This window comes from Thalassophryne amazonica, chromosome 20 (assembly GCF_902500255.1).
Source record: "Thalassophryne amazonica chromosome 20, fThaAma1.1, whole genome shotgun sequence".
Taxonomy (NCBI): Eukaryota; Metazoa; Chordata; class Actinopteri; order Batrachoidiformes; family Batrachoididae; genus Thalassophryne; species Thalassophryne amazonica.
The window spans coordinates 52111971-52135495 of NC_047122.1; the positions used below are offsets into that span (position 1 = coordinate 52111971).

The window sequence follows — 23525 nt, forward strand, 5'->3', positions numbered from 1 at the left end:
TTGAGTGTACCTCTCCTTGTTGTGGCCATCCCTTGCCTACGGGTAGTGTGTTATGCTGAACACAGTGATGCACTATTGAAAATTGTGTATGTTGTTCATGGTGTGAGTCAGGTGTGACTCATACTAGAGTGACATATACAGACAAAGTGCAAGGGAGAAAAGATTGCATATACGAGGTCTGTCAATAAAGTATAGGTCCTTTTTATTTTTTTCAAAAACTATATGGATTTCATTCATATGTTTTTACGTCAAACATGCTTGAACCCTCGTGCGCATGCGTGAGTTTTTCCACGCCTGTCGGTGACGTCATTCGCCTGTGAGCACTCCTTGTGGGAGGAGTCATCCAGCCCCTCATCGGAATTCCTTTGTCTGAGAAGTTGCTGAGAGACTGGCGCTTTGTTTGATCAAAATTTTTTCTAAACCTGTGAGACACATCGAAGTGGACACGGTTCGAAAAATTAAGCTGGTTTTCAGTGAAAATTTTAACGGCTGATGAGAGATTTTGAGGTGATACTGTCGCTTTAAGGACTTCCCATGGTGCGAGACGTTGCGCAGCGCTCCCAGGCGCCGTCGTCAGCCTGTTTCAAGCTGAAAACCTCCACATTTCAGGCTCTATTGATCCAGGACGTCGTGAGAGAACAGAGAAGTTTCAGAAGAAGTCGGTTTCAGCATTTTATCCGGATATTCCACTGTTAAAGGAGATTTTTTTAATGAAAGACGTGCGGACGGATTGCAGCGTCGGCTCGCAGCCGCCGCGACACTCCGCCGCGACACTCCGCCACAGGAAAAACACCTCCGTTGGAAGCCTTAAGGACAAGTTGGAACATGTCCAGCTGTTAAACAATTTCTCATATACTCACTCCACTGAAAGCCATCAAAAGCCGCCTGGATTTTACAAATGGTTATCAACACGGAGGTGTTTTTCCTGTGCCGCCGCATCGCGTCGTCTGCGTCCCAAAATCTTTCATCAGCCGTTAAAATTTTCACTGAAAACCAGCTTAATTTTTCAAACCGTGTCCACTTCGATGTGTCTCACAGGTTTAGAAAAAATTTTGATCAAACAAAGCGCCAGTCTCTCAGCAACTTTTCAGACAAAGGAATTCCGACGAGGGGCTGGATGACTCCTCCCACAAGGAGTGCTCACAGGCGAATGACGTCACCGACAGGCGTGGAAAAACTCACGCATGCGCACGAGGGTTCAAGCATGTCTGACGTAAAAACATATGAATGAAATCCATATAGTTTTTGAAAAAAATAAAAAGGACCTATACTTTATTGACAGCCCTCGTATGAAAGCTTATTACATCCAGAGATGGGAGCGGTGTCTACTTCTGCAACCCTCCTGTCCTGTGCACTGGCAAAATTTCCTGTATATTCGTTTTGTAAATTGTTTTGTCAATTGTGTCGGTAGCATGGCCCAAGCAGAGGGTCACCCCTTTGACTCTGGTCTGCTTGAGGTTTCTTCCTCAAATCATCAGAGGGAGTTTTTCCTTACCACTGTCGCCTGTGTTCTTGCTCTGGGGGTTGATAAGGTTAGACCTTACATGTTTGAAGCACCTTGAGGCAACTTTGTTGTAATTTGGCGCTATATAAATAAAAATAAATTGAAATTAAATTGAAATTTAAATATTCCAAATTCAATTCTAAAACAGTATCTATTCCTGTCCGCATTAATAGGCTTCAGTTGACTGATTTTGGTGCAAACTGTAGTTGTATTCCTGTAAATGTTTATTGCAGCATCAACAGTAAAAAAGATGGTTGTTTTCATGAACCTCAAAACCATCATTGAGAGTGCTTTCAATAACATGTCTGATCCAGTGGGATGATCCTTGGATTGGTATGAAACCAACTTGTTTGTGGTCCTAGGTCCAAAAACATGTCGTTTTAGTGAATTCTGAGTATCTTTCACATGTACCGTACGTCCAGAAAGTATTCACAGCGCTTCACTTTTTCCACATTTTGTTGTTACAGCTTTATTCCAAACTGGAGTAAATAATTTTTTTCCTCCTCAAAATTCTACTTGCAACACCCCATAATGACAACATAATTTATTATTTTTGCAAATTTATTAAAAATAAAAAACTAAGAAATTCCCTGTATATATGTAGTCACATCCTTTGTGCAATACTTTGTTGATGCACCTTTGGCGGCAATTGCAGCCTCATGACTTCTTGAATATGATGCCCCAAACTTGGCGCACCCATCTTTGGGCAGTTTTGCCCATTCTTCCCATACTTATGTACATGATTTCTTAGTTTGTTTGTTTTTTAAAATAAATTTGCTAAAATCTTAAAAAACCCCAACCTTTTTTCACATTATTGTGTAGAATTTTCAGGGAGAAAAAAAAAGAATTTCACCTATTTTAGAATAAGGCTGTAACATAAAATGTGAAAAAAGTGAAGCGCTGTGAATACTTTCTGGATGCACTGTATACGAGGTCTATTAGAAAAGTATCCGACCTTATTATTTTTTCAAAAACCATATGGATTTGAATCACGTGTGATTACATCAGACATGCTTGAACCCTCGTGGGCATGCGAGAGTTTTTCAACGCCTGTCGGTTACGTCATTCGCCTGTGGGCAGTCTTTGAGTGAGGAGTCGTCCACCCGCTCGTCGATTTTTTTCATTGTTTAGGAATGGCTCAGAGACTGTTGCTTTGTTTGATAAAATTTTTTTCAAAACTGTAAGGCACAACTGAGTGGACACCATTCAATAAATTCAGCTGGTTTTCGGTAAAAATTTTAACGGCTGATGAGAGATTTTGGTCTGGTAGTGTCGCATTAAGGACGGTCCACGGCGCCTGACGGCGATCTGCGCTTCGAGGCGGCAGCGTCTCTCCGTTTCAAGTTGAAAACTTCCACATTTCAGGCTCTGTTGACGCAGTAAGTCGTCAGAGAACAGAGAACTTTCAGAAGAAGTCGGCATGAGGAGTTTATTCGGACATTCCATTGTTAACGGTCATTTTGTAATGAAAGAACGTGCGGGCAGAGTCGCATGTCGGGCTGGACCCGACCGCGGGGGGTCGCGGCAGGAAAAACACCTCCGTTGGAAACCTTAACGGACAAGTTGGAACATGCCCAAGCTGTTAAACAATTTCTCAGTTACTCACTTGTTGAAAGCCATTAAAAGCCGCCTGAATTCTACAAATGGTTTTCAACACGGAGGTGTTTTTCCTGTCGCAGCGCACACAGATTTGCCGAGTCGTCACGGAAACGACTCGGCGAATTTGCGCGTACGTCTTTCATTAAAAAAATGTCCTTAAACAGTGGAATGTCCACATAAATTCCTCATGCCGGCCTCTTCTGAATCTTCTCTGTTCTCTCACGATGTCCTGGGTGAATTAAGCCTTAAATTGGGATGTTTTAAGCTCGAAACAGGCCGACGACAGCGCCTGGAAGCGCTGCAGGACGTCCCGCTCCGTGGGAAGTCCTTACACCGACAGAAACACCCCATAATCTCTCATCAGCCGTTAAACTTTTCACAGAAAAACAGCTTAATTTCTCGAATAGTGTCCACTCGGATATTCCTCACAGGTCCAGAAAAAATGTTGATAAAGCAACGCGCGCCGTCTCGAGCAGCGTGTGAAACAAAGGAATTCAGCCGAGAGGGCGGGACCACATCTCACTCAAGGCCTGCCCACAGGGAAATGACGTCACCGACACGCGTGAAAAAACTCACGCATGCGCACGAGGGTTCAAGCATGATTGGTGTAATCGCATGTCATTCAAATCCATATAGTTAAAAAAAAAATAAAAGGGTCGGTTTATTATCTAAGAGACCTCGTATGATTAATAATCTTTAAGAGTTAAGTGAAGTTGCTCATCACTAATCATTTATGATTAATATACTAATATTTTAATATATAATTTACACTGTGACGGTGATAATTTAATGCTATGGTGGTCGGTTTAGCCGTAGTTTGAAAGGGACCACTTGCTGCGGTGTTAATTTAACTCTGTAGAATTGACTGTATTGATGGACAGGAGAATTTATCACTTCATCGCACAGATTGCCCTTTAGGAACACCACAATGCTCAAACATTTTCTCATAACCTCACGGCTCAAATGCTTCAGTGGCTCAAAAACCCAATAAAAGTGACTTTCGGGGGGAACGAAGTTCATGGGTGTGCTTGTCATGATGGAGGCTACGGTGAGCGCTCCAGTGGCTGATGGGGTTTTGATGCTGTAATGCGAACCGGCCGGGGGAACGAGGACCACAATTCTTTGCTTTGTCCGGTGTCCTCCCCCCGTGTCAACCCACTCGTCTCTCCTCGGCGCACCCTCACCGTAGTCAAACTCATCGTCTCCCTCCCCGTCTGTCTCCCCGTGACTGCCACCCATCATGATGCCTTGATCACTCATTTTCTCGCTCACGCTCCATGTAGCGTTACCAATGCTACACGGAGCGTCATTTTAGCATTTTGTCTGTGCCTGGCTTTCCCCATATGCTTTGGTTTTATCTTCTGACTTCATCTGGCCACACCTGATTGTTTCTCTTTCACCTCTCTGAATGTTAATAATAATTGAATTGTCTGTAAAATAACCTCATATCTTCTTCCCATTGTGTTTCTTCTCAGTCTTCGGTGGTGTCTGTGGGCTTTGCGAGGTTCCACCCTAACCTGGTTGTTGGTGGGACTTATTCAGGTCAGATTGTGTTGTGGGACAATCGCAGCCACCGTCGGACCCCCATCCAGAGGACTCCTCTGTCTGCTGCCGCACACACTGTAAGTCTCGTTTCCCTTTTTGATATGCAATAAAGCCTAGACCAGGGGTTGCCAACCCTGCTCCTGGACATCACCTGCCCTGCATGTTTTAAACTCTCCCTGCTCCACCCACTTCTACTTAACTCATTCAGGTGTGCTCAACCAATCAAGACCTGGGAAACACCAAATTAACCACTCAGCTGTGATCTCCAGGAGCAGGATTGATGACCCCTGGTCTAGATCTTCACAGTGAAGACACACTGTACTGTAGGTCTAAAATGTACCGCATTGCAAACCCGTCATTGTTATACAGGATGTAGTACTTAATGTGTCTACCTGAGCTGGACAATGTGGTGTAAAAATCACATTTCAATTGCGTGGACATTATTGGTATTGTTTTGTGGTACTTATTATTTAGGAATTGTGCAGCACCATCATCAGCAACGTCAGCCCATGTTTTGACTTCGTCCGATATCATGTGACATCAGTGATGTCAGAGCCACAGTAGAACATAAACCATGCAGAAAACCACATTTCATCAACTTCCAAAGATATGGTCAATAATATATTTTAGACAGTGGAATCTGACCTTGACCTTTGAATGTGACATGACTTGTGTTGTGATAGGACAGTTCCCCAAGTACATCTGCCAAGTTTGACTGAAATTACTCTTAGCGTTTTGAAGATATCACTGCAGACAGTTGGTGATTATAGTCCATGGGCCAAGCAGGCTTTTGGTACCACTTAAGGTGACGAAACGACACTTAGAATCCAGCCTCAGTGTACCATGGCCTACACAAAAATGTATGATAACCATCCCAGGGTGGTAGCTGTAGCCAGCTAGGGGTCAATGAAGAATTACACAGAGATCAACATGTAAAAATGCTCCATTCGTGTTGAAAAATATATCACATTATTTGTCTGATAATAACAATTCCAAAAAGGTATAGTTTGGACTATCTATGACTGAATGTTCTGGAGTTATGGAGTAAAAACTACACAAATGGTGGCAAAGGTCAGTTTCAGTTTGTACAGGGGTCAGAAGTTAAAGTTGCTCCAATTTCAGTAAAACAAATATGCAAATTATTGTTTGGGTTAACAGGGTTCTAAAAAGGAATAGTTTGCATCATTTGTCATGCTTAGTTATCATGTTACAGGGTAACATATGTCACAAGTCATAGAATCCAATGGTTGTTGACCTTGTTTGACCTTTACTTTGGAGACCAAACATTCAACGCAGTCAAAACTATTTCATTTATTAATCCTTTTATTTTAACTAATAACTTGCATTATTTGTTACTGGGATGGTTACATTTTTGTGTAGGCCGTGGTACACTGAGGCTGGATTCTAAGTGTTGTTTCGTCACCTTAAGTGGTAACGATTAGGTCAAAATTGATAACTGGCTCATAGACTATTACCTCTGATTTGACCTTGAACTTTGACATGACTTGTGCTACAAGAGGATGGCACAGTTTATCCATGCAAGTTTAATTAAAATTGCTATTTGCATTTTGAAGATATTGCTGCAGACGGTAGACGTTTACCTCTAATTTGTCCTTGACCTTTGATCTATAACTTTGCTATAATCTCTGTTACTCGAGGATGGTCCACTGAGTTTGTCCAACAATTCTTAATGAAATTGCTCTATACAGTTTGAAGATATCGCTGCAGACAATTGCATCTTTTTGCTTAGGAATTTTGAGCAACTTACACCAATGTACCTGAACACTATACCTTCAGAGTGTTTATACCCCTAAAGCGTGGACATAGACTGCTGCAACACCATCCATGCTGTAGACTTGAATCATCTAACCGTTGCTGGAGTCCTCTGCAGGACGAGTCCAGCCAGCCCGCACTGCAGAGTCTATGTGAGGCTTGGTACACGAATCAATTACTGCCCACTAATGACATAATGGTTTCACACGCTGTTCACGTCCCAAATGCCGGGTACGACTTCACACTGGCATCTGGAGAGCTGTCTGAGAGTCTGCTGCATCCATTAGTCGGAAAGTTATCTAATGACGTCGTGCGTATGTGGGTAAATGAGAAGTCCAGAACCATACTTAAGATCGAATTTTCCGCACAGGATGAAATATTTCAGCCGTGGTGTCGTAAAGTTATCCACATGACAATAAAAGATCAATTTTCAGACAATAAATGAACATTGTGAATACAACAGAATATTATTTTTTTTAAGTCTCTTTTCTAACCATGTGTTTCTGTTATTTCCCTGCATGCACGTGCACCTGTTTGTGTAGCACCCGGTGTACTGTGTGAACGTGGTTGGCACCCAGAATGCCAACAACCTGATCAGCGTGTCTACAGATGGAAGGATGTGCTCCTGGAGTCTGGACATGCTCTCTCAGCCTCAGGTACACAACACGTCCTCCCCCACGAGCTCCCGGCAGCTCACAGATATCAGCGTTGAGTCAAGTAACGTTTAATGATTCGTGTGTGATGTCTGCAACCCGTATCTCTGACAGATTGCTCCAAAGCCCGGTGGGAATAAAGTGACGCTGTACGAGGTCTATTAGAAAAGTATCCGACCTTATTATTTTTTTCAAAAACCATATGGATTTGAATCACGTGTGATTGCGTCAGACAAGCTTGAACCCTCGTGCGCATGCGTGAGTTTTTCCATGGCTGTCGGTTGCGTCATTCGCCTGTGAGCAGGCTTTGAGTGAGGAGTGGTCCAGCCCCCTCGGCGGATTTTCATTGTCAGGAAATGGCGGAATGATTTGGGCTTTTTTCCCCATCAGAATTTTTTCAGAAACTTAGAGACTGGCAGCTGGAAACCATTCGAAAAATTTACCTGGCTTTCGGTGAAAATTTTACGGGCTTCACAGAGAATAAGGACTGTTACTACAGCTTTAATGACGGCTTTAAGGACGCTCGGCGCGCCGCGCTCTGTGCCACCATCAAGAGCCACAAACCTCCGGATCATTTCTAAACAGATGGCTCTGTGGATCCAAGACCGTCGTGTGCACTTTCTCTGGTTATCACAAGAGCTGGACATCAGCCATTTTCCATCAGATTTCACTTTTAACAGATTTTGTCATGGAAAGCTGAGCGGAGGCTTCGCGCCTCACGACCGATTTGCTGATGGAACGAAACAAAGGAACACCTCCATTTTGGTCTCACAGGACGGCTTTGAGATGGCGTTCAGACAGCTGTCGGTGGTTTTTCCATTGAGTGATTATCCGAGAAATTGTGGATGTGCCTGGACATGCCAGAACACGTCCCGTGAGGCTTCATCACGGTGTTGCTTTGCACCATGCGGCACCGCCGCGACGCACGGAATTCCTCTGCACGTCTGTCTCAATGTGCCGAAAAAGGGCTGATGTCCACGTCTTTTCACAATTCCTGTGCTAGTCAGACGACGTCCCGGATAAAACACAGCATCCAGTTTGGAAATGAACGGCATATTCCACTGTTACAGGAGTTTTTGTCATGGAAAGAGGAGCGGAGGCTGTGCGCGTCGCGGCGGTGCCTGAACGCCATCTCAAAGCCGTCCTGTGAGACCAAAACGGAGGTGTTCCTTTGTCTTGCTCCATCAGGAAATTGGTCGTGACGCGCGAAGTCTCCGCTCGGCTTTCCATGACAAAATCTCTTGTTAAAAGTGAAATCTGCTGGAAAATGGTTGATGTCCAGCTCTTGTGATAACCAGAGAAAGTGCACACGATGGTCTCGGATCCACAGAGCCATCCGTTTAGAAATGATCCGGTGGTTTGTGGCTCTTGATGGCAGCACAGAGCGCGGCGCGCCGAGCGTCCTTAAAGCCATCCTTAAAACCATCCTTAAAGCCATCCTTAAAGCTGTAGTAACAGTCCTTATTCTCTGTGAAGCCCGTAAAATTTTCACCGAAAGCCAGATAAATTTTTCTAATGGTTTCCAGCTGCCAGTCTCTAACAGTTTCTGAAAAAATTCTGATGGGGAAAAAAAGCCCAAATCATTCCGCCATTTCCTGACAATGAAAATCCGCCGAGGGGGTGGACCACTCCTCACTCAAAGCCTGCTCACAGGCGAATGACGCAACCGACAGGCGTGGAAAAACTCATGCATGCGCACGAGGGTTCAAGCTTGTCTGACGCAATCACACGTGATTCAAATCCATATGGTTTTTTAAAAAAATAATAAGGTCGGATACTTTTCTAATAGACCTCGTATAATTGATCTTAATGTTTTCCATCATTTTCTGTCTCTATATTTTTATGTGGTCAAATACTGTCACATCCAATCACCCAAAAGAGCTGTTTTTGGTCCTGGATGACAACTGCTGACACAAGTGCAAGTGGTACACCTCATCTGAGTCCCCCGAAATAAGAATTCAAAACTCATTCTAATGGTATCCAAGGTTCCTCTGGAGACCTAGTACAAAGCCATCCAATTGTCACCTTAAGTCACTGGTTTGCATGAAAGTCTCACAACCATATAGTAAGAGAGGAAGCACCAGGACCCCAAAGAGTCAGACCTTCATTCTCCTGCAAAGGGATCCAAATCGGCAAATACCTCTGTCCAGTAAGTTCTTCACAGGTGTCTCTCGATCTTAAAAGCTGAAGACCCAGGGACGGCTGTTACTGAGATAAGTGAATGTCTCTACAAGTTCAATACTTTCACCGCATTTAGATACACTCCTGGTGGCCAAATCCAGGGATTCACTGAAAACCAGGATCTTAGTTTTGATCCAGGAACATCACAAACTCACACTCCAAATCCTCACTCAGGTTCTCGTGGAGTCCATAAAGATCACAGCATCGTCCATGAAGTTAAGGTCGGTAATCCTTTCATCACCAACAAAGACGCCTAGGACATTAGTCTCCACAACCCTACCCAACGTCTAGTCCACACAAGTGTTGAACACAGTCAGAACCAGAACATATCCCTGAGGAACTCCAGAAATTACTGGGAAGAAGTCAGATTGTCTTCACTTTGGCACGGCTCTCACAAGTACCTGTGTAGGGCAGCTACGATGCCCATCAACTTTTTGGGGATCCAGAATTTTTTGAGGATTTCCCACAGAGCAGTCTGGTCAACCTAATGAAATTCTGCGCAAAAATCAGGCTGCAAAGACATGGATTGTGAAGAAAAGGGAAATTTGGTGATTCATAATTTCCTAAAACAGGACAGAATTTAAATTGGACAAAATTTAAAGCTTTGATGCTGTTGATCTGTTTCTTGAGATACCACTTGAGTTTCAAATACGTTCATTGCTACAAGTCCACACGTTGATTCATACGTGTCATCGTGCAGGAGACCATGGAACTTGTGTACAATAAATCCAAACCGGTGGCGGTGACAGGCATGGCCTTCCCCACAGGCGACGTCAACAACTTTGTGGTGGGGAGCGAGGAGGGGACCGTGTACACGGCATCCAGACATGGCAGGTTGGTGGACACGTACTCACAACCCGTAAAAGATCGCAGACAAATCTCCACTATTAACATCACCGTAGTGATCTTAACTAAGTTGCACAGTTGCCTTATTAAGGTTGTCGGTGTTGATGTCTCACTCGTGTCCCTGTCCGTCCTCAGTAAAGCGGGTATCTGCGAGATGTTCGAGGGCCACCAGGGACCGGTGACGGGCATCAGCTGTCACAGTGCAGTGGGCACTGTCGACTTCTCCCACCTCTTCGTTACATCCTCCTTCGATTGGACCGTCAAACTCTGGAGCACCAAGGTGAGGTGTGTGCATGCGATGCGAGCGTTTCCCCGTATTAGCACATCAAGTGATTAATCACGGGCTCTGATTGTTTAAATAAACTGTTGTTACCTCATAATGAGCTGTGTTTCTGCAAGCCTGATTCCTAAATGGAGTCTCTTTGGAAGACTTTCCTCTCAGGCCGTGTGCCGCACGCCCAAGTCCAATCTGTAAGTTTTATTTAGCTTTTAATAGATAGTAAAAGGCACATTTATGACCATGGCTGGGTTCAGGGTCTGCCAAATCTCTCTGTGAGGCTCAACTCAGGAGGGGAAAAAAAGAAGTATTTTTACTCCAAAAGCTGATTCTGCCTTCAGAGAAAAACTGGATAATTTGTCACGATCACTCCTGGACATATATTTAATTAGAGTTAAAACAATCAAACTGTCATTTACGATTAAACTGCTTGGCGGCAGGAATATCTATCAGCCAAGTAGCACTGATCAGTCCTCATATTGGGTTGACCTATCACGTAGTCTTATTTGCTTCTTAAAACTATGAGCCCGACTATAACACAGTGTCTATGTGCATGTGCACATCCATGCATGTTTGTGCACGTGTCCGTGCTGCAGTCAGCTGGTGCTCTTATTTGCAGGCGTTCCTCTAATTCCTCACCGGTTTGTGCAACTCTGTCCACTCGAGGCCTCTGTTCTCCTTTTCGCACATGATTAATTACATCTGACAGTGATTTGGCGAGAGCCAAAAACGCGTTGTTTCTGTCAGCGTGTCTGTCGGAGGGTCGGAGAAAAGCCTGACTTTTAGGTGTGCCAAATTGTGCATAAAATGGGTAATTTCTGATCACACACACTTTTCAGAGTGCTGCAGTGTGTAACCTTTTTTTTTACTTCAGTATAGTTTATTTTAACAATCCAATTATTCGTAAAATGACAGTTTGTTCGTAATTTGAGTTAGTTCAGTTTCACTCAAATAGGTTTTAATTGTTACAATGTGTCTCCATCTCAAATGATCTGGGATGGAATTCTGTTTTTTACATTGTTACTTTATTACGTCCACAAATGAAGTTGGAGGAGGTTATGATTTCACCCCTGTTTGTTTGTTTGTCTGTTTGTGAACAGCCTGGAGCCCACAATTTTTCATATAGGCAAGATTCAATTTTCAAGGTCATAGGTCAAAGGGCAAAGTCGGGAAAAATTTTGGAAAATTGGAAGAATCCCTATTTTTTTTATGTTGGAGGAATTTTCAAAAATTCATAACGCTGTCAAAAAATATCAGATCTCTTCTGGCGTTATGTAGGATTCAATTCAATTCAAAAAACTTTATTTGTCCCCAAGGGGTAATTCAAACGCCAAGAGTAGCAATATTCCAAACAAACAACAAAAAAATGAATGAATAAAAAAATGGTATCCTTTATCAACTGACAAAATTTGATCCGGATCTGATCCATTTAAATTTAATATTGAAAACCCAATTTAATGTATATCTTACATTATATCTTAATCAAACATGCCCCAATCACTCTCATATTTGAAAGTGAGGTGCAGACTGGTACTCACTATCACCTGACAAAGTTTGATCCAGATCTGATCCGGATTGTTGATTTTGTGGACATTTGAATTTAATATTGAAATGCCCATTTGGTGTACATTTATGGAATAACCATGTTGTGTCTTATGATTTGCGCACGTTCATGCTGGTTATACGGTCGCAAATTGAGCTTTACCAGCAACAGATATTTGCGACCGTATTACAGCATAAACATCTGCAAATCATCAGACACAAGGGGGTTATAATGGCGCAGAGTAATCCATCAAATGTGAAAATCCATCAAATCCATCAAATGTGAAGTGGTAATTCTGTATCAGAATCCACATTAATACTTTCGTGTGGTAGCTTAAATTCACCCATTTTGGCATTGTCGTCAGTACGTGACTTTCTCTTGCTCTCAGCTAACAGCGCCATTACTGACATCTGTGTAGCAGTGCATGCGGCCGGTCAGGACGTGGAGTAATACGTTAAATGTGAAACAATCAAATATTTTGCAACCTTACACCCGATATTATACGTCTGAAATCTCACACGATTAACCAATCAGATTTGTGGAAAAAATTTTTATTGGATTAGAATTAATTTGCATTATATCTCAATCAAAAGCACCCCAGTCACTCTCATTTGTGACAATGAGATGCAAACTGGCACACTCAGTGAATAGACTACGTTTGATCTGCATCTGATCCATATTGTGGATTTTGCAGATATTTGATTTTAACATTGAAAAGCCCTTTTCATCTATATTTTCATTATATTTTATCTTATGAAAACCCACTTCTAAGAGGAATTTCACCTTGAAAATTTTTCCAAGGTAAAAATTTGTGGAATTAGAAACTAGTGATGGCAGAGGTTTGCGCTCTGTGAGTGCAGTGCTCTAGTTTATTACTAGAAAAGTGGCAAAGCAGCATTTTATAATCTGTAATATCTCAGCAACCAATACAGCTAGAGAGATGATCTAAAATCTATACTGATCAGCAAATTGTTTGTGATTGATTGGTATAAGTGGTGTCATGATGAAATCATAAAAGGAAGTCTTTTTGTGAGGGAGAGGGTCAAAAAAATACATATGCTACTGTCCGGGTTGGGTAGGATTACTTTGAAATGTAATCCAAAAGTAATCAGATTACAAGTAATCCAAATGTATATACATACATACATGTAATCCACATGTATTCTTTCAAAGTAATCCTACCCAACCTTGGCTACTGTGCAGAGTGTGCAAGGTTTGAATCAGCCCTCTGATGCCTATGAAGAACCCATGCAGATAGGGGTCAGGTTAGGTCTGGGAGCAGGCTTTGGTTGCTGCTTCCACCATAGCACTAAACCACCTTTGGTCTTGGATATTAACAGTGCTGCCTGTCCCAACTTCTCAAAAGCATCTATCTGCATCTATCTATAGCAGACAGGTGAAATGTGGGCATCCTCTTGGCCTTTTCTGACTTTTGCGATCCTCAGCACTCAAGCACCTGTGTGTTGGATTATGCCCAGAGAAATGCAGCACATGACCAAAATACCAAAGTAATTCTTAGATTTAGTTTACTTACGGAGTTTGAAAACAGAGGGACTGTGTAGGAAAAATGGCTGTGATTTCTAAGTGACTAACATGATATTTTCGGGGGATTTTATACGTAGACTGTATATATACTGGATAAATCCTGCATAGGTTTTGTGTAGAGACCTGGAACAGCTGATATGAAGCCCATATCTGGGCGTCACCATGTTGGCACCAATGGGAGGGCTTGTTCTGCCTATGTTATGACAAACCCCACAGTGGAGCGTGGATGACTCAGTGTGTTATGGAAGAAGCCTGAACTTATCCCTATGTTTGAGTCTGAACCAGCTAAGATAACAGGCTAACCTCGGTTTGGTTATTTATTAAATCATATTTTTGGGGACTAAATGATGTTTCTCATAACGGATAGCTTTGGTATGGGCATTAAAAGTAATGAGCCACTTGTTTTCTCACTAATCATGTATGAAAGGGACCTAACAGATCAAGCTACTGATAGCGGCTAAAAGTGCCAACCTCGGTTTGGTTATTTATTAATCATATTTTTGGGGAATGAAAGATGTTTCTCATAACGGATAGTTTTGGTATGGGCATTAAAAGTTATGAGCCACTTGTTTTCTCACTAATCATGCACGAAAGGGACCTAACAGATCAAGCTACTGATAGCGGCTAAAAGTGCCAACCTCGGTTTGGTTGTTTATTAAATCATATTTTTGGGGACTGAACAGTGTTTTTCATAACGGATAGCTTTGGTATGAGCATTAAATGTTATGAGCCACTTGTTTTCTCAGTAATCTTGCATGAATGGGACCTAACAGATCAAGCTACTGATTGCTGCTAAAAGTGCCAAGTGCACTATTTTAAAAGTGCCAACCGAACCGGACAGCGCCAAAATAGTGCACTTTTAAAAAACAGGCTTTTAAAATAATAACTTTTAAAATATTATTAAATCATATTTTTGGGGACTGAACAATGTTTCTCATAATGGATAGCTTTGGGATGGGCATTAAAAGTTATGAGCCACTTGTTTTCTCACTAATCATGCATGAAAGGGACCTAACAGATCAAGCTATCAAAAATGTTTGGCATCTGACATTAAACAAGATAAGAATTACACTGCAAATATTACCGGAGGGGGGTCTTAGGAGATCTGTTAGGATGTTTCACCACACAACAAGCCATGTTATTCCAGGTGTTTGTAATAAAATGCTGAAAAGGACAGACACAGTCTGCCACAACATGCAGCGGCTGCATCAAACGGCCTCTGAGCTAAAGACGCTATGGGAGTCAGACATGCTCGGCTCAGCAGCTGTAACTCAAAAAGCAACTACAACCCTAATTTTACCGAATTTTATGGTTTAAAACATCTTAAACTAAGACTTCAGAAAACAATTCACCCCCGTACAGTTGTCATAGAGGAGGAAACTATGTATTGAGACCAACATTTTTTTTTGTACCAGGCTGTTAACATGTTTATTTCTGCTCTGAAGTTGGACAGTTTACCACTTGACTTGAATGGGAATTCGCTTGCTTTTGGAGCCAGGCTCAAGTGGCCAGTCAAGGAACTGCAACTTTTTCTTCTTCCAAGTGGGCCTCATCTGATCCCATCCAAGCTGACCGTTTGAATTTATAGATAAAGGAATTTCATAGTTCATCACATGATGAGATTTTAAGTTGGCCGGGACAGAGATCAACGCCAGCCTCAAAGTAGAAACGCTGCAGAAATTCAAAGTGAGTGAATAATGCAAAAACATCTTTTAACATCACACAGGATCAAGTGACACTTTTCCTATTTGGCTGTGACAGGCAGTGAAGAACAGATTAAATCATTCTGTGGATTTCCATCAGAAGAGTGTGTTATTTCCCAGGATCCAGGAATTCCCTTTTCTTTGACGGGCACCACTGGAATGTGTGTCTTTCTCTTATCCAAAATAACCTGTGTTTTTCTGCGGGCAGCCCAAATACCTGAACATGCCTCATCTACACCTTAAACAAATGAACTTTGCCATCAACCCCCAGTCAGAGTCGTCACACAGCGCCATGCTACACGCGTGGATCAGGAATTCTCTTTGCACTCACACCGGTCGCTCTCGCACTTCAAAAAGGCCACCGTACAGATGTCTGCTGATATTTTGACACATGGCCGTGCAAACTTTGTGGTTAGTGAAAACATATTCTCAGTCGGCCAGAACTTGAAGACGTTGCGACAGCTGAGAGTAGGTTTATGATCCTGTATTACTTCAACAGTCTTGCTCTTTTGACCTAAAACCAGCTTCTGCTAAGCAGTTGCAGCACAATAATTCCAGTTTCGCTATTAAAAAAAAAAAAAAAATCGGAGGCCTGCGTCACATTCAAATCATGATCCTCTTAATACCGTTGTAACATTAAGGATGAGTCAGTGTTCTCATCTGCAGGACATGAGAGTTTAGTCTTTTTTTCTCGCTAAGGGTTTTGTTTTTGCGAAATATTTTGTAACAGATTGTACTTGGTAACAATTTTCAGCAGCTTGTGTTATGTTGATACAGATGCAACTGCCAGGAGTCTTGGCTGGTCTCTCTTGTGATCTGTTATTTGTGTTTACACCAAGCTTGCACGATTGAATTGTGCAACTGAAAAATATGTTAATATCCGCGATCATTGATGCAACCATATGCAGAGTCGACTGAGTCTATTATGACCCATAGGATCAAGTTGAGAGTGAGCTGAGCCATGTGAGAGTTTATCAAGACCAATTATGAGACCCATCTTTCTGTTAACTGGTCGTACAACTTGTGCGAGTGTTAAACAGTTCAGTACACTCGCACACCTGTTGGAGACCGATGGAGAGTGATGGTGACCAAGAGGGATCTTTTTTCTGACCATTGTGACCAGCCTGTAACCCAGTGTCAGAGAGAGTGATGGCGAGAACAGGCCATTTTTCGATCGCATCTCGATTGTGGACTCGGTGTAAACGGTGTGTAAAGAATCATACTGTAACATTTAGTGTTGTGTTTGTGAAACCGGGTAATAGCAGCTGTGGGCATGAAGACGGTAAGAGCTACAGCAATCTGAAATGTAACCCCAATGACCTTGATGTTCAACCACATTATTGACCTCTTACTGGTCTTGCCAGGGCAATTTTGGAATCCACTTAAGTGTGTGCCACATTTGGTCCATATCAGGTTAAAAATTAAATGCCATAATGAATTCTTTAAGGGCAGTTTTGGGGTCAACTTTCGTGACATACCAAGTTGGGTAGAAATCAGCAGAAGCAGCCAGGCAGACACAACCTGTCTTTGGCCTTTGTTAGTTTGTTTGTTTGTTTTTGCAGTTGTTTTGCAATTTTGGCAAGTTCAAAATCCAAGTCAGGTTTGGTGGTCATTGGAGTAAAAATCAAAATTTGGCATTTGACCAAAATGGCCTTGACCTTTGCTAAAATTACCCCTTTAAGGGCAGTTCTGGGGTGGATCATCACCCACAAATCAAGTTTGTTGGGAGTCACCCAAAGGACCTGTGAGGAATAAGATGATCTCCAGTTGTCTGATCATTGCAAATACTACTATATTTCACTCTGACTTAGTGAATATTGTATTAAACTGTACTTAAGAACAGTACTGTAGTAAATGTACTTCCTTTACACCCCTAGTTTCCACTTGAAACCTGCTAGCTCACTGGCCTCTTAGCGCAGAAGGATAATGACAAGCAGCTACTCCACGTGTGGCGCCACAAGGATTAAACTTCATTTTAAGATTACTTTTAAGACTTGTTGCTGCAGATTATTTACCCAAATCACCTTATTTTAAAGATTCGTAGATTACAGCAGACTGCAGTAAAATAGCAGTTTACATTTCGAAGAGATGAAAGCCGCGTCGAAGACTCGGCTCCTCTTGAGAGCACGGCCAGAGGAGCCAAACGTGTTGCAGGAACGTCGGCTTTGTGTTACAATCAGAGGTGTTTGCACGGCAGACCGTCAACAATAACATGACTCGACGGTGTGTAATACTGCAATGATGGCATGAGTAACAGAGATGGAGTTTGTAAAGAGGATTCACTCAGCTGTTGAGAAAGTGCGAGACGGCAAAAACAAATAAACAAAAAACTAAAATGACCTCTGCTGTCATCTCGCCAACTGGAAAACGGGTTTAATCGAGGCTTGAAATTGGCTCGATTTTGTTTGCGTGCGTCCTTGTGTGTGCTCGCGCTGTGTGCATGTGTGTAGGCGTGCGCGTCCGCCTCTCTGTGGCAGCAAAGGGGAGGAAAGCAGAGATGGATTGCCAGAGCGGGCGCCAACATTCTTTCACTCGCTCTTCCAGCCAAACCGTCTCTGCTTTTCGACCGCACCCACCTTCACCTGTCAGGAATGCGGTTTGTAAAGCTCCGGAATCCTCACAGCCGACAGGAGGACGCTGAAAGCGCCTTCGCTTTTATGCATTCGTTCTATAACCAAGCTGAAGTAAACGTATTTTGCAGGATTTTTTTTTCCTTTTTTTTGTTATGATCCTGCAGGGTTGTGAGGACGGTCTCTCTGTTTTGTTGTCCCTCCTGCATCCTCCCTCTCTCTCTCTCTCTTCCTCTCTCTCTCTCTCTCTCTCTCTTCCTCTCTCTCTCTCTCTCTCTTGCTCGCTCAGGCTCAGACAGCTGTTGTGTTGAGGTTACAGTACACCTTGTGGAGGGGCCCACCCTTTCATCTTTCCCAGCGGTTTTATGGCGCTGTGTGAATGTGCGAGGCTTTTTAATTAGGCCCTGCACCCAGACAGGCCCCAAGGCTGAGACAGCGCCACTCTGTCTGAAGCTCGCTCTCTCGCTCGCTCCCTCTCTCCAATCCTTCTCTCTCATTCTGTCCTTTCCCGCGTGTCATGCATGGTCATCTTTGCGCTCGCTTCCGCTGTTGCTCTTTGTCACGTCACATTGACTACACGCACATAAATCTTTCTCTTTCTTTTTCAGCACAACAAGCCTCTTTACTCTTTTGAGGACAACGCCGACTACGTGTATGATGTCATGTGGTCGCCCGTGCACCCTGCCACCTTCGCCGCCGTAGACGGCATGGGCCGCCTCGACCTGTGGAACCTCACCAATGACACAGAGGTGTGTGTTCCCTCTCTATCGTGTTTTCTGTATGTCCTTGGGGGTTTGTTTCCTAGGCCTTGGCCCGGACTGTGCCACCAAATGCCCAAGCATTTCCCGCCCATCAGTCCCCCTTCCAACCCTTCCGTATTCCTCCTTACACATACACACACACACACACACATGCACAGAAGATTCCCCCTGTGGGCGTTTCCCACTGCAGTGACCTTTAATCACACTGTTTGACATCCCATCCTGGCTTCGACCCAAGTGCTTTGAAAACCTTTTTAACAACCGCTGTCCAACATTCAAACAGCATGGTGACCCCCAACACCCCGGCCTGTCCCGCTACCCGACTCCGTCCTGTCAACAGAGTCCACAGATGTGAGGGAGACCACGAGCCGACAGCCCCAACCATCAGTCCGCATTCTGGAGACAAAAATAAAGCCCGGGACCAAGATGAGCCGCAGTACTTTGGGGCATACAGGCGGCTTTTCTAACTGTTGACAGATAATTCACATCCTAGTGTAATTAATATCAGACTGTGGATACCCTTGTATGCAACACGTGATGAGCGACTCGCTGTGCTACTGCTGCTTATGTCCAAGAATCCAGTACAGAAGTGCAGAATCTTACAATTCCATAAATGGCCACTTGAGGCTGTCTCCAAAAGTGAGTCACTCCCTATTCAGGCCCGTGGTAAAAATTTCCAACCTAAGTTAAGTAATAAAGTTATGAATAATTAGGGGCACGGTCACTTTGAGTGAAAGCTAGTGTGCTGGTGGCATGAGGGCCATGCTAGCAGAGTCTGCTAACTGCTGTAGACTCAACTGTGTTTGGCCATTCTAAGCATTTTATTACAAATATATGAGAAAATAAGGCTTGCTGTATTGTTAATTGTACTAAAGGACCACATTAGGAAGTGACTGTACTGATGATGGATCAGTCGTTTCCAGAACCATCAAGAACTGTTGCTGTAAAATGCTTCGCAAATTCAGTGCAGTAAAAGTACAACATTAAACACAATAAAAAAAATATATAACGCAATGCTAAAATACTGTCAGCCGTATGAGCAATGTGATTTTTATAATTTGCAGTTGTTTAATTAATATTAAGATCCTATTGTCTTACGTATAATTTGTACATGTTCAATAAAACCCCTCTATCAATCAATCAATCAAAAACAATATTTACGTTTTAAGAGCGAATGTTGTGCAAATTAAGGAATATAGGTAGTTCACCTTCTGTGCATTTGCAGGTATTAATGGGACAAATTCCATAGAAACTCCATAGAAAGTTAGCTTTGAGTTAGCGGAAGTTAGCAAGCACACTAACGTCTGCAAGATGTATTGTAAATTACTCCAGAGGTGTTATCAGGTTCCAAAAACAGTGTTTTCAGAGTTTTGCAACTAGCTACCAGCCTGTGATGTCACCACGCTAACGTCCGCAAAATGTCTTGTAAAAAAGTTCAGAGATAGGTTCCAAAAACAGCATTTTCAGTTTTAGAAGTGTTTATTTCTCACTCGCTTTTACATAATATATGACAAGAGGTTATATTTACACACAAACGAAACAGAGTTTTGCAGCTAGCTACCAGCCTGTGATGTCATCACGCTAACGGGAGCGAAATTCCTTGTAAATAAGTTCAGAGATGTTATTAGGTTCCAAAAACAGCGTTTTTAGTTTTAGAAGTATTTATTTCTCACTAGCTATTACATAATATATGACAAGAGGTTATACGAGGTCTGTTAGAAAAGTATCGGACCTTTTTATTTTTTTCAAAAACCTGATGGATTTGAATCACGTGTGCTTGCATGAGCCAACCTTGAACCTTCGTGCACATGCGTGAATTTTTTTCATGCCTGTCGATTGCGTCATTTGCTAGTAAGCAGCCTTTGTGTGAGGATGGGTGGAGTCTCTCTGTTTTTTTCATTCCAAGGAAAAAGACGGAACGACTGGAGCAGCGCGACTGCATCAAATTTTGCCAAAAACTAGGCGACAGCCAGGTGGAAACCATTTGGATTATTCAGACGGCTTTCGGTGATGATCCTATGGGCATCACACAGATTAAGGAGCGGCACAACCGGTTTAAAGACGGCCGCACAATGGTGGAGAGCGAGCCGTGCTCCGGGCGGCCATCAATATACTGAAATGACCAGATCATTTCCAAAAGCGCCTTCGTGTTGAAGTCTCACAGGACATGTTGTGACATGCCCACCTCTTCCATAATTTCTCGGATAGTCACACGACTGAAAAGCCACCGAAAGCCGCCTGAATCTTCTGAATGGTGGAAGAGGTGGGCATGTCACAACATGTCCTGTGAGACTTCCAACATGAAGGCGCTTTTGCTCCGCCATCAACTTCGTGCCAAAGCCATCGGCATGAATTTCGCTGCAACTCTTTTCATGGCAAAATCTTCTGTCACAGTGGAATGTGCCGAAAAGTGCTGATGTCCACCTCTTCCGCAATTTCTCGGATAGTCACACGACGGTCCCACATCATCACAGCGTTCACTTTGGAATGATCTGGTCATTTCAGCATGTTGATGGCCGCCCGGAGCGCGGCGCGCTCTCCACTGTTGTGTGGACGTCTTTAAACTGGTTGTACCGCTCCTTAATCTGTGTGATGCCCATAGGATCGTCACCAAAAGCCGTCTAAATAATCCAAATGGTTTCCACCTGGCTGTCGCCCAGTTTTTGGCAAAATTTGATGCAGTCGCGCTGCTCCAGTCGTTTCGTCATTTCCTTGCAAAGAAAAACGCAGAGAGACTCCACCCATCCTCACAAAAAAGGCTGCTTACAAGCAAATGACGCAATCAACAGGCGTGAAAAAATTCACGCGTGCGCACAAAGGTTCAAGGTTGGCTCATGCAAGCACACGTGATTCAAATCCATCAGGTTTTTGAAAAAATAAAAAGGTCTGACACTTTTCTAACAGACCTTGTATTTACACACAAACGAAACAGAGTTTTGCAGCTAGCTACCAGCCTGTGATGTCACCACGGTAACGTCCGCTAAATGTCTATAAGTTCAGAGGTGTTATTAGGTTCCAAAAACTGCTTTTTCAGTTTTAGTGTTTATTTCTCACTAGCTTTTACATAAAATATGAGAAACGTATATAAATACACGAACTGAAGCGATTTTGCAGAGAGCAGCCATTGACGTCACGGTGCAACTCTACTCTGATTGGCTGTTAAGCCCGCTACTCAAAAACAAAACTGATCAGATTGAAACAGAATGTGACTTTTTAACCTCTTAAAACAGGTTAGCCATCTTTGAACTTGTCCAAGGTCTGTGTCCCAAAAATAATCCCTGTAAATTTGAAGACTCTGGCAGGAGTAGTAAGACTAGACTTATGCTGAGTACAGACAGACAGACAGATGGATGGACGCAAAGCCTTCGCCATATTTGATGGCCATCCAGTATTGATTATAAAAATCACACAGATCTGCACAATATGCAACATAAAATCAAACTATAAACTTTAATTAATTAAATTAATTGATAAATCATACAAAGAAGAAAATAATTTAGTGCAACAATTACAAAGGTACATCAGAGTGTTTTTGGCATCACAGAAAAACATCACAGAAGAAAGACTGATCATTATTTTTTCAACATCGTCTCCCTTTGCATCTGAATCTACTTGTGGCACTGATGGTGAAGTATTTTACTGAGCCAGCAGATGGCATTTTTACTGATATTTGAATAAACTCAGCAACAAACAGATTTGATCACACAGGTAAAAGTGCGGATGAAAAGATCCCTGGTTCTCCTCTTGGTTTCCATGGAAACACCATCCTCGGTCTGCTCTTCTTCCTTTGCTGTTGCGGTTTGCTCCTCTCACTTTTCCTCCCATACGTCATATTTTCATCTTTCTCCCGGGATTTTGATTACATCTCATTTCCAATGTCTCGGCTCATCTCTCTCGTTCCGACCTTGGTGCATTTCCCATGGCTCCTCCAACAGCGGCCTTTTCACCGACAGAGGAAGACCTCATTACAGATGGCCTAACTCCTCTAACAATGTGCTTTATGAGAAACATTTGCCCACACACACACACACACACACACACACACACACACACACACACACACACACACACACACACACACACACACACACACACAGTCTAATAGCAACAGGCTTCCATTGTTGCACTCGCATTTAAGGAAAAAACACACTCATAACGACATTAGCGGCGCAGCGTGGTGTGCCTGGTTCTCATTTCCACACACGACATGCACAGCCAATTTAAAGCGCTCGGTTCAGATGCACTCGGGTGGAGTGTGGAAGCTAGCAGGCTAATGGCAGTGGGCCTGTGGTTAGCGCTGCCTTTAATGCGCAGAAGCTCCGTGTGTGAGGCAACATGATGCCGTGGCCTTCGTCTCCACTGGTGACATGTGTCAGGCTCGCCTGCCACATGTCAGGAACAGTTTATGGAAACGCTCCAGATGGTTTTAGACTTTAAAGGAGGAATATGAGCACTGCTGTTTACCAGAGGGAGCATCGACTCACCCGCGAAAGCAAACAGTACAGTTTGAATACTGTAAATCATCCTGTGTGCCCACATTTGAATGACAACTTGTTAATTTGACACCTGTGTTTCCCTCAAGATTATTTTGATGGACTTTCTATTGCTCTATAACGCTTAAAATGAGTGGATGGACAGGTAGTTCGACAGATACATAGATGAGTCCTTCAGTGAGGACAACCATGTGAAAGTTTGATGCACCAGATCAAGCCAATTTTATTTTACTTATGTCATATCCAGTTGATGTGGTTTTTCTCCAACTGCTTGATGGCTCATGGATAATGGACTGATAATGGATTAGGAGCAGGTGTGGTTGGTGAGTGAAACGGAAATGTGCTGGATCAGAGACGTGACCCATTATTTTCTGACACTTTCAGAGCGGTTATGTTCTAAAACTCAAATAATACAGTCATACCTCCACACAACCCTGCAGAAAGAATTTTGTATGAATTTAGCTGTGAAAGCTGTTTTCCTCCAGAAGAATTTCTATGGCCTTGGTTGCCCTCTTATCTTCTGCCCTCCCCT

The 23525-nt window shown here is 43.0% G+C and overlaps 1 protein-coding gene across 8 annotated transcripts in view; it reads left to right on the forward strand.

Annotated features, from left to right (window-relative positions):
- Positions 1-23525, forward strand: part of LOC117501561 (cytoplasmic dynein 1 intermediate chain 1) — a 126312-nt gene that overhangs the window by 98023 nt on the left and 4764 nt on the right. For all 8 annotated transcript variants that reach the window (XM_034160460.1, XM_034160461.1, XM_034160464.1 and 5 more), the window contains 5 exons: positions 4579-4725; positions 6964-7077; positions 9956-10089; positions 10237-10381; positions 18348-18488. In XM_034160460.1, coding sequence (XP_034016351.1) covers positions 4579-4725; positions 6964-7077; positions 9956-10089; positions 10237-10381; positions 18348-18488 — 681 coding nt within the window. The remainder of the gene's footprint in view (positions 1-4578; positions 4726-6963; positions 7078-9955; positions 10090-10236; positions 10382-18347; positions 18489-23525) is intronic.